At 34.4% G+C, this 12,504-nt stretch overlaps 1 protein-coding gene across 4 annotated transcripts in view; it reads left to right on the forward strand.

The window, feature by feature from the left end:
* The window catches only part of GPM6A (glycoprotein M6A), a 472,863-nt gene that overhangs the window by 201,162 nt on the left and 259,197 nt on the right, over positions 1-12,504 (forward strand). The window contains exon 2 of one of the 4 annotated variants that reach the window (XM_012651660.1): positions 9,583-9,641. The exons of 2 other annotated variants lie outside the window; for them this stretch is intronic. In XM_012651660.1, the coding sequence (XP_012507114.1) occupies positions 9,605-9,641 (37 nt within the window). In that variant the 5' untranslated portion in view covers positions 9,583-9,604. Of the gene's footprint in view, positions 1-8,834; positions 9,642-12,504 lie in introns of those variants that run through there. One more of the 4 variants, XM_012651659.1, reaches the window with a different exon arrangement.

A 12,504-nucleotide genomic window follows, 5' to 3' on the forward strand; every position in this document is an offset into this window, starting at 1 on the left:
AAAAGAATCATTCCAAGGGGGCTAGATTCCAAAATATTAATACAGTATACTAAAACTTTTAAAGTAAAATTAATGAAAATGTGTAATATGTCTATGACAGATTTCCTAGGTAAGAAATATGAGTCACCAAAGAAAACTTTGTCATATTAAGATCTCCATATAATAGGAGTCACCAAAGAGAGAGTGAAATATAAACCACACTGTGAAAAGATATTTGTCATACATTTAAGTGCTAAAGGATTAGTATTCAGAACTTCTAAATAACATCTATAGAATAATACCATATAGCAAACAACACTATAGGAAAATGAGTGAAGGTTATGAATAAGCATTTCACCAAAAGAGGAAAACCAGTGGCTAATAAACATGAAAATGTTCTCAATTTTATGAATCCTCAAGGAAATACATATCAAGACATATATAATTACCATTCATATGAATTTAACAATTTATCCTTTGGTAACATTTAAAAATCATTAAATATTGTTGAAGATGTACAATAGTATTCGCAGACAGTTCTTATGGAAATTTCAATCAGCACAAGCATTTTGGAGAGATTTTGACACATACATTGTTGAATATGCACATACTGTCCCATCCAATGATTTTGCACCAGGATATACTCACACACATACTATACTTCTAGAGAAAATTTTCCATATATGCATAAGGCACATATGTAAATAATGCACTGTAATTTTTTGCAGTAGTTTAGAAATTAGAAACAATATTAAATGTTCAGCAACAGGTTAGATCCACATAGATCCAAAAGATTAAGAAGAAAATTGTGGAAAGATATAGATAATAAGATACCATTTATATCTAATTGAAACCTGAAAAACAGTGCTAAATATAGTGTTTATATTAGATACATATTAAATTATTAGGACACTATACAGAAATAAAAATACGCCAGTTCTTTGGGAAATAAGATGGAGGAGTTGTAAGGAAAGAAATGCAGTTAGAAAAGGGGTATAGCTGTCTTATATTTTATTTTATATGTTGAGTGGTAGGTTTACAGGTGTTTACTTAGGTATTATGTCTGAGAAGTTAATTTAAACAAAGAAAATAAGAGGGATTAAAACTTATTCATAATGTTCCAATGGCTAAATTATGGTACTGTAGGGTTTTAAGATCAGAAATATGAAAATTAAGTAAACCTCTCTCTATTTCAGCAAAACTACTTTGATGATAGTTGTCCTTTTTAACTAAAGCTATCAAAACATATTCCAAATATTTAAGAACTTTCTCTACTTCAACTCTCTATAGCAGTTTTGTCTGCAACTATACTGCTTTGTTGATTTATTGCTGTTTAACAGGATATTATTATTATTAACCTCAATTATAAGTTCTTTGAATACAAGAATCATTTCTTCATCTTTTGTTTTTGTGTATCTCATAGCATCTGCCAACATGTGTGGCATATAGTAAGAAGTTATTTATTTATTTATTTTTGGATGAATACCAATATTTGTGTTGAAACAGGACTTTGTGATGGGTCCTCAGCCCATGTTAAATGCCATTGGGTTTACTACTTACATAAGTGTAGGCAGATATTGGGGTAGTGCACAAGAATTGGCTTTGGAGTCGGAATGCCTAGGTTTGAATCCAGTCTTCACTGGTGTTGCTCTGCACAAAGGATTTATCCTTTCTTTTCTATTTCCTCATCTGTGCAAATGGGGATAATAGTTACTCCCTGATATGGTTATTAAAAGGTTAAATGAGATAAATACTTGTTCGGATGTTAGAACAATGCCCCACACATGGCAAATGCTGAGGATAATTGCAGTTACTATTAGTATAATTACATCTATCATACTTTGTTCCAGTTGTTTGTGTCTCTCTTCCAGATGTGCTGTTAGCTCTGTGAGAACAGGGAACCACATCTGTCCTCTTCAGCTGGCTCACCTTCTAATGCACGGTAGTCACTGAATAAATACAAGTTGAGTGAGTGAGTGAGCTAGAGAGTTTATTCTTTGGTAAACTCAATTTAAGTAGTATTTTTGGGACCATAAAGAACCAGCTTGGGTCATTTTTTACTATTTGTTACTGAATTAGCAGTAGCTTTTGGATTTGGGGCAGTTGAGCAGAGGCCACTGCTGGTTACCTATGGACCTCGGAGACATGGTTTTTACCCTTCATTGTTTCTGCCATGTTTTATGGAAAACATAATTACCAAAACGGGATTTGATTTTATCTTATTTTTTGGCATTTTGGAGATAGAAAAAAAAGCTGTTTAGAAGTTTTGAAATTTGTTTCACCTTCTTGGTTGTATGAATTTATACATATTTATAATTGATTCAGACTATTTTAAAAGGGTAAGTTTGGTCTAAAGAGTGTTATACTTGAATTTTTCTGTCTCTCCTATGATCAGTGCTTATGACAATGCAGATTCCTCTTAGTATAGGAAACATGACACACAATTAATATTTCCCAGTTCCCTTTTTGTTTTACTCATTGCTCTTTGAAATATCTCTTCATCATTCTGTCATCAACTCCTCAGGAATGGCATTTATTATATATGAAGGTGACATGTATCTCCTGGAATTATTGCAAATTATGTTCACACTAGAAAATATTTTGTGGAAGCTGCTAAACATAAAGGAAAGTATATTTTAAGCTACTGAGTTCATTCATTCATTTATCCATTTATTATTATTTTATTCACTCTTCCATGCATTCATTCATGCATCCAACAAATATCTATTGAAAGCTTACTATGTGCTTGTCTTGTGGGAGGTGAAAAGATAGAGTCCCTTATCTCATGGAGTTTATAGGCTGCAGAGTAGTAGGGGAAGATACATGTAAAATGCAGACTTTGAGGAATAGCTAGCTCTATAATGGCATGTACCTTGAGTACTAAAAAAGTTCTATTCTGTGAGTCAGGAAGTTTAGCCTGAGGATAACACATTCCAGGAGAGATCTGATAAATCAGTGGATCTAGCTATCTGAGGGTGGAAGGAAAAGTGTTTTAGGCAGAAGGAACAACATTTATGACTTGGTGATTTTGAGAACTTAGAAAGAGATAAATGACTGAAGAACAGTAGGGGGGTGGTTATGCTGGAGAGGTGGGCTCCTGCCAGGGCAGGCCCAATCTTTCCAGCCACTCTGAGGTCAAACTTTATCCTAAGAACACTGGAAAGCCAGTGTTTTAAACAGGGCTATGACAGTCATGACAGGAGGCCTAGTTAACTTGGTGAAAACACCATATTAATAGATTAGAGAGAAAAGGTCTTGGTCTGAAAGAGCCCAGCAGATCTGTAAAGTAATTTCTTGGGGTAAGTAATAACGAGTTTCCCAGTGTCTCCCTTTTTGACTCCAATCTTGTAAGGTACAGGCCACATCGCAGGTGTGTCTCTTCTTCAGTCACTCTAGGAAAACTAAGAACCGAGACTCAGAGTTGGATTTTGCAGCACAGGACTACTGAATACCTTGGGGATATGATGCCTAGTAAACAGAGTTTCCGCCATGTGGCAAGATGATAGTCTGTTACATGTAATCAGAAGACTATCTCTCCCCAGGGGCTTTTGTGTTTTCAGTTTCAGCTGTCTATAACATTTTTTCTTTCTTCCCTACACTTCACCTCCCCCTTTTTCCTGGTTGCTTTCACCTCCTTTCCATGATAGGTCACCTGCTTTGATCCAGTCAGATCATACTTTACCTTCCAGGAAAGCAGGAAAACTTTCCCAACTATCAATACTAAGTGTAGTTAGATAGATGTCTGCAGGCTGATGTAGCATCCTGTGCTTTTTTATCCTTATTAGGTAGCACTTGTCACAGAACATTGTAATTTGGGGTCTGTCTTGTGCTGTTAGGCTGTAAGCATAATCAGAGCAGGGATTTGTCTCCTTAGTCTCCTTTGTACCCACATCAAATTCCTATGTATGTAAGAATGCTTAGTAAACATTTGTAGAATTAAGAATGAAAGAAAGAAGGGGTAATGATACTACTATGAAGACCATGATCATTCTATGTATTGACTGCTTTATATGATTACATAACTCTGAAGAATGTTATAGTAATTTATAATATATTTAACACATTCCAGTGTTTGTGGTGGTTTTAACTTTCTCTAAGAAAATTTTATGGATGTCAATTTCTGACCCAGAGCTTAAAGCGACAGTCAAAGGGGTTCTTTCTCCTTGTCAAAATAGAGGAAGAAATCAACTAAGACATTTCATTCTTGAGATAGTTTTGGATCTGTGTATGAAATATTTGAGAGAAAAAGAAAAACAATTTCTAAACAGTGCTCATGTCTGTTAGTCCTGTGTGCTATATTTGGTTTATATAATCATATTTTTTGCGTGTCCCCTCTGCTCTCTGACCCAAGGACCATGAACATGTTTTTTTTTTTTTCCAATTTTCACAGTTAATGCTGTATTTGGAACCACTAAATTGTTTAATCTCTAACTCTGTTTACTTAACTATATTTTGAACGTTCTATCACAAACATGACTGCATTTATATAATAGAAAAATATGTAGACATTTTATCAATGTATATAAAAGTATGTTCATCCACAAAAATAGTGTGAAAAAAGAGCCAGCTCTAAATCGAGGCAAATTAAGAAAAATGAGAGGGACTTATAATAGTTTTAGGTTTAGTGAGTAACGTGTCTTTTAGCTTACATAGAAAAGAGTAACGTATTATGAATATTTCTTAGACAATACTTAAAAGGGAAATTTTACTTAATATTTATGAACATATTTTGATACCTGGTGAATTTATATTCATATATTTTAAATAAATGCCTAAGAGTAGAGTGGGGCAAACACAATGTGATACAATGGAAAGCATGTAAGATGAGGCATCCTGGTCATCTCAACTTGTTGCATATCTTAATGAAGATATACAGGAAGCATCATTGTCAGTTATTAAGTTTCACATAGTATATTTTAGAATTCATTAAGTTAATCTACCATATGTCAACCATTTTTCTTTTCTAACTAGTTTTTAAATATTTGGTTGTTCAAAATATTTTTACTTCAAATAAGATCAAAGCTTTAAAAATAATACTAAAAACAATGATTTTTCTTCATGTGGCTGTCCAGCTTTCCCAATATTTATTGAATAGGGATTCCTTTCCCCAGTGTTGTCTGCTTTGTCAAAGATCAGTTGGTTATAGGTAGATGGTTTTATATCTGAGTTTTCTACTCTGTTCCATTGGCCTAGGTCTCTACTTTTATACCAGTACCATGCTGTTTTGGTCACTATAGCCTTTGTAGCATAATTTGAAGTCTGGTAATGTGATGCCTCCAGATTCCTTGTTTTTGCTTAAGATTTTTTTGGCTATTTGGGCACTTTTTGGTTCCAAATGAAGCATAGAATTATTTTTTCTAGATCTGTAAAATATGATGTTGGTATTTTGACGGGGATTGCATTGAATCTATAAATCATTTTGAATGTATGGGCATTTTAACAGTGTTGATTCTACCGATCCATGAGCATGAGATGTTTTTTCATTTGTTTGTGTCATCTGCAGTTTCTTTCCTCAGTGTTTCATAGTTCTTCTTGTAGAGATCTTTTACCTGCTTGATTAAGTATATTCCTAAGTATTTTATTTTCTTTGTAGCTATTGTGAATTATATTGAGTCTTCGATTTGATTCTCAGCTTGATTGTTATTAGTATATAGAAATACTGCTGATTCGTGTATATCTCTTGCCACATACAAAAATTAATTCAAGATGGACAAAAGACTTAATTATAAGGCATGAAACAAACAAAAAAAAATCTACAGAAAAATGTAGGAAAAACTCTTCTGTACATCAGCATACACAAAGAATATATGACTAAGACCCCAAAAGGCAATTACAACAGCAACAAAAATTAATAAATGGAATTTGATTAAGTGAAAAACTTCTGCACGCAAAGGGAAATAATCAACAGAGTATATAACCTACAGAACTGGAGAAAATATTCACAAACTAAAGATCCTATAAAGGGCTTATATTCGAAATCTACAAAGAACTCAAACAAATCAAGAAAAAAACAACCACATTAAAATGTGGGCAAAAAACATCAACAGTTTTTCAAGCAAACATAGACAAATAGTTAACAAACATATGAAGACATGTTCAACTTCACTAATCATAGGGAAATACAAATCAAACCACAATGAGACATCACCTTACTCCTATTAGAATAGCCATTATTACAAAGTCAAAAAACAATGGATACTGAGGTGGATGCAGAGAGAAAGGCACACTTGTGCACTGTTGGTGGGACTGTAAATTAGTACAACCTCTATGGAAAACAGTATAGAGATTCCTCAAAGAAATAAATGTAGACTTACCGTTTGACCCAGCAGTCCTACTACTCGATATCATCCCAAGTGAAAACAGGTCACTTTATCAGAAAGCCACCTAAACTCAAATGTTTATTGCAGCACAATTCACAATTGCAAAGATGTGGAATCAATCTAAGTGCCCATCAGTTCATAAGTAGATTAATAAAAGGTAGTGTGTGTGTGTGTGTGTGTGTGTATCATGGAGTACTACTCAGGCATAAAAAGGAATGAAATAATGTCTTTTGCAGCAACTTGGATGGAATTGGTGACCATTATCTTAAGTAAATTATCTCAAAAATGGAAAAATAAACACCACATGTACTCTGTAATACTTGGGAGCTAATCGCTGGGCATACACAGGCACAAAGAGCTGTAAAGGTCACCAGAAATCAAGAAGGGGGAGTGGGGGAGGGGTGAAAACCTACGTATTAGGTACAATGAACACTATTCTGTTGCTGGGCATACTAAAAGCCCAATTTAAGCATTATAAAAGGTATCTGTGTAACAAAAACATTTATACCCGCTTAATATTTTGAAATTAAAAAAAAATCAGCAGCAACTCTATTACCTTCAATCAGGGGGAAGGGAAAATAGGAACTTAGTGTTTGATGGGTATAAAGTTTCCATTTGGAAAGATGAAAAAATTCTAGAGTTGGCCAGTGGTAATAGTCTCAGAACAATGTGAATGTCCTTAATGCCACGAAACTGTAGACTTAAAAATGATCAAAATGGTAAATTTTTTATTATATGTATTTTACCACAATAAAGAAATATGAATCTCAGCTTACTGACACAGGTAAGGCCATATGTGTGCATGTGTTTTTCCTCATCCATTTGGCAAGAGTTCATTTAGATTGGATTTGAGGTGGTTTTTCGTATGTTTAGAAAATTTGTATAAGTTGCTAGTGTCTTGTTTTGGTAAAAATTGTTGGCATAACAAAGTCTGTTTTAGACAGAAAGTTGATGATTATAGGAATTTGTTGTTCTGCTGCAAAGTTTCCAGAAGAAAAAGAAATCATGGTTAGAAATCATGGTTACTTTTCCTTTCATCTTGCCCAATGAATATTTTTAAAATTTCTTTTCTCTTTCTCTTTCATTTGCCTCTTTTTCTTTTTATGTATGATAAAAAGCAATCTATGACCTGAGGCTGATTTTTGAAGATGCTGAAGACACTCATAATGGAATAGACTGGGAAGGAGAAACAGCTTCCAAGATCAGAGTACTAGAGAAGGAATCAGCTGACATTGGGTCTAAGACTTACTTGGCCATTTGTTAGTCCAGTCCCCGAATGTCAATTTTTTCTAACATAAAATGGGGAAAATCATACTTTCCCTGTTTGTCTTACAAATGGGTTAATGCATGTGAACATGTTTTATAGATTTGTAAAGTGCTCTAAAAATTCGAGGTGACATTATTTTATCTACTGAAACTACTATTAATAATATTTCACTAATAATTTCTATGGTCTAAAATGAATAAAGAATATAAACGAGGAGTGATGCTCCATTCTGTTTTGATTGTATGCCAGATTATGTCAGCCTAGGGATAAATTGAAGCAGAGAGGCTGCTACAATTTGGCTTTTTGATTTCCCTTATGCTTTCTCTCTCTCAATCTGTGCCCTGGGCAGGCAGCTCTCTCAAAAGAACCCTTGAATACAGATTGACATATATTCAGAAGAGAAAGGTTTTGAGTTATTTGAATTATAGTTACCTTTGGGTTAAATTCATTTGAAAAGAGAAAATAAATAACAAATGATTATAGAAATAAGAGGACTGAATATTCGTTTAAGAGAAATAAAGTGGAATGATGTACAATTGTCTTTGCTCTAAGTAGTTGCTTTTGTAATGGTTTAGAAGATGGCATGCAACATGCTACTGACTTGCTTTAAAGAATGCATGTGAAATATATGCTATAATGCAAGAAGCTTATGCTATGGATAATGAAAATGTAAATTATTTTTTGTTAAAGGGAAGGAGTTACAGTTGTGTGTGCGTGTGTGTGTGTGCTTATGTGGGCATCTGTGTGTGTGTGTGTGTGTGTGTGTGTGTGTGTTTCTTTGTGCTTGCTTATTTGGAGATGGAGACAGAGGCAGGGATTCTTCCTTTCTTTGTACTCTAGTAAAGGTTTATGCTCCTTGAAAGAGATACTGTTTATTTTTTTGCTATACCTTTTGTGAACTATTGAGACTCTTGGATTGTGCCCTGTCACTCAGAGGGCTGAAGTACAAATGCTAATTTATTGCCAGACTGCAGCATTGTGATTTGCATTCCAAATCAGACTGCAGATTCCCACTATAGATTGCTATCCTGTTGTTTCTTATCTAGAATTTGTTCCTTCCTTTCATCACCCATACACATTCCCCAATAATGGCCTTTAAAAAATTCTCTTTCAAGAAATTCCCATTTGAAATCAGCAGCTTTAGTGAGCTAAAATCATAACAATAAATAACAAAGACATCAATAAGTGTTTTTGTCCGGTCGGTTTCTGCCTTTCATTTAAGAGTTCTATGGCACTAGGTAAAATACTTACTTAAAACATGTATCTCTCAGGCTTAGAGGTTTATACTCATTCCTTTGAAAACTATGCTTCTATTTCTTTTTAAATCTTAAAGATGTGAGCTTACAAGTCCTCTCTTAATAATAACCGTTTTACAGATAAACCTTGAGATGGTATGACTGCATCTTTTTTTGGCAACTTTAAATCAAATTAACTAAATACTTAGTGAGGAGAGAAAAAAGAAAACACGTTTTTGCAATGTATCTGCCTGAGTGAGAAGCCACTGCTGCAGCATAAAGAAGCGTCGGGAATCTGGGCTTTCCCACTCTGGAAGCAAAGGGGGGAATTATGGGTTGGTGGTCTGCTTCATGTTAGGAGGACACCCCTCCATCTGTTCACAGCTCAGCCTGCTTCCAATTTAAAGCCCAGATTTCAATACAAACCTCAATTTCTTTTCCCCATTTTAAATGCAAAGCAAGACTTGCGAATCATAGTGTCTCTGCTCCTGGGATTCAGACCAAATTTCCCCCCAAAATTCTCAGGCTATTCGTTTGAATACCTGCTTACAGTGGTACACAATGGGCAGCTTTGAGAAGAAAAATTGATAATCTTCACGGAAGAGTAATTTGAATGAAATTACACTTGACAGCCTGTCTCCAAGCAAACAAGAGCAGCGAGGGAGCCTGAGCTAAGCTCTGAGGACTTGCCCAAGCCCCTGCTGTTGGAGCTTCCCAGGGAAAAAAAAATCACCAGTTTTTCCAACATCTAATTGAGCTTTTGATTAATTCCGTGTACCAGATTCTGCTGAAGAAAGGTAGCCATGGAAGAGAATATGGAAGAGGGACAGACACAAAAAGGTACTGTGCTAAAAAGGGTTTATTTGTAACTAAGTAATTATTTTGCAGTTTCCTTGTTTGCTTTAGACACTTGCCAGTAAGGCTAATGAATGTTTCTCTTTTCGAAGGTATTTTTTTCCTTTCCTTTAGTCTGTTCCTCACTTGCAGTGATGTCTGGCATGAATGTTGTCATTATTTGCGAATCTTTCAGATATAAGGATCCAAATACAGAGTTGAGTATTAGTAAGAGGAGCATTGCGGTATTGTTGTGAACTATTTCTTAGACCTGTCTTTGCTAACCTTTGTTTATTTCATGATTTCACGCTTGTCGAGCTGGGTCAAGGGATTTCTGGTGTAAGCCACAAACATGATATTTGGAGCTAGTGGTAGTTAAAAATTGGATGATGTAACCATTATCGATGTCCTTGCATGGACATCGGATAGAACAAAGACCAAGACCATTTATTATATTTTGGTTGGTGCACGTTTTTAAAAACTCTGCTTTTCCTTACATGAATGCAATTTAGGTTTAGATAGATGGAGCCAAAGTTCATGAATTTTCAGGTGTATAGTAACATTAAGGTTTTCCTTTCTGTATAGTTGACCGTAATCAACTTCTGAGTAATAAATGTTAAGGAAATTTTCGGATGCATTTTTGAAGCTTGTCTAGGTATATGTGGCTTTATGAGTTAAAGTGAAATTGCCATTTTTGTAGGTTAAAATGGTCAAATAGAATTTTTTTTTACATGTCAAGTGGTAGCTTCGGAGGGAGCTAGCTTTCACGAAACCCAGAATAGGCAGCGTTTTCACTCATCCGCTCTCAGGCTTATGTAATGTCAGAGAAAACTCTCTTGTTTTCTTAGGATTGAAGCAGTGACACAGGTAATGCTACGACAAAGTAATATTCAAGAGTAGTATTGAAAAAGAATCAGCTACCAAAGTCGATTTTGAATGTACACAAATGCGTCGTTTTAAAAAACTATATTTTATATATGAAATAGTTTGAAAGCATAGTATAGTTTGTCAGCTTTTTAGCCATTCGGCTACGCTGGGTCTCTTCTCTTAATGCACACACACACACTCTTGAGGTATGTATGGCGTATATACATATACACCACATGCACATATATGTAATCAGAGATTATTGATATTAAATATAGAAAGCTTTTATATAAGCAATAAAGATAATAGATGAGCCAATCTACATATTTAGTCATTAGTCCCCTCGTTAATGATACTCTGTAACAGAAACACAATAATCTACATAGATATCATATGATCTATTTTTTAAATTAAAAAAAAACTCTACTACTTTTATTATATGCACAAATAGCTTCAGTGTTTATCAGGGATCTTAAATGGCAAATTTCCGTGGTAATTTCTGTTGTCACTTGGCATCTCGATGGACTGTTTTATTTTAGAAATAAAATATCTTATTTTAATGTCTTTTTTATTGTAAATAATGATAACGCTTCTTGGCCAATTTGTTTAAGGAAAGATAAATTGATCATTTTAAACGGAGAAATGATATTTATTACCCTAAGTAGAACCTTGAGTTAGTTAAATCATGGATTGTGGTAACAGGTTGAATGTGTCTGAACAAGTCTTGCTAGATAGATTCAGGAAACAAGAAAAATGATGTAATTAGTTGTGATTTTTTTCCTCAGGTAACATGGAAATCTTTCTCTTGTGAGAGTGGGGGCAGCAGTACTGTGAGGGGGAAAATATTGTCATAGGGGGCTTTTCATCATTAAGATGTGAATAGGTACATCAGGAACTGTGGTGGAAAGCAATTATGAATCAGAAAAAATGTATAGTAGTCTATAAGCATATAAAGCTGTATAAGTAAAATATGATTCTGCTTTTTTTTTCTGGAGAAAAAGACTAAATTCTCTTCATTCTTGATCTTCTGTTCCTCTCAACTGTGCCTATGTCATCTTATCTATATCAGTTTGTTGTTAGAAAGTTACATTTGAATATAAATGTGTCTCTATATGTGCAGGGCAAGGTAACAATGTGAAATTTGCTGGGATCTAATTTGTAGGAGATATTTGATAAGCAGATAAAATCATTTTTCAAGAGTTTAGGTGGACAGATTTAATGATCCATCTACTTTAAAAGAAAGTAGCCCTTGTGTTGGTTTTTATCCTGTTTTTCTTAAACTGTGTAGGATTTTCTTAAATAATAATTTAGATATCACAAAGTTCTCTTCATTCGAAAGATGCCTTCCAGTCCATTCTTACAATTTAGACCTATTCTTTCCTGTTATAAATAAGAACTTAAAACTCATATCAGTATTTACCCATATCATCCTCCAAATTCAACTAGAATGTAAAATGGAAGACATTGGTTTCATTAAACATATTTGAAAAAATTATATACTTGATGCTTAAGGACTTAAAAAGACCTTCCTTAAAAAATATATTTTTCTTCATAGTGAGATCCCACGTCAGCTGTCTAATGCAATTGAAAGCAGTCCTAACTTTTACATCGATTTAACTATATGTGTTCAGCTGGGGAGAAAGGATCCGTTACTGGAATGGTTGACTTCACTAGCTGTTCTCGATGAGCTCATGCTTTGATGAGAAACTGAAATGGGGTCATTAATCTGTTGCTCCATCCATTGCTGCCACCCTCCTCAAAGATGAGTGTTTCGTGCTGAGGGGAATCTAGTGCTTTAAGAAACAGGTATATTTTTGTAAAACTTGCCCTATAAATGAAACCCAATTACTTTATCTGTGTTCAGCCAACACAATGATGTTCTAATACTGAAGAAAAAAGGGGAATATAGAAGAGGCTGTTTTGAACTTGGCCTTTAGGTATGGCCATAGTAAACCTAGTGTCACTATCATCAAAAATCAAGAGACATAGTCACCAAATCATG

The sequence above is a fragment of the Propithecus coquereli genome, unplaced genomic scaffold (assembly GCF_000956105.1).
Source record: "Propithecus coquereli isolate 6110/MARCELLA unplaced genomic scaffold, Pcoq_1.0 Scaffold36, whole genome shotgun sequence".
Taxonomy (NCBI): domain Eukaryota; kingdom Metazoa; phylum Chordata; class Mammalia; order Primates; family Indriidae; genus Propithecus; species Propithecus coquereli.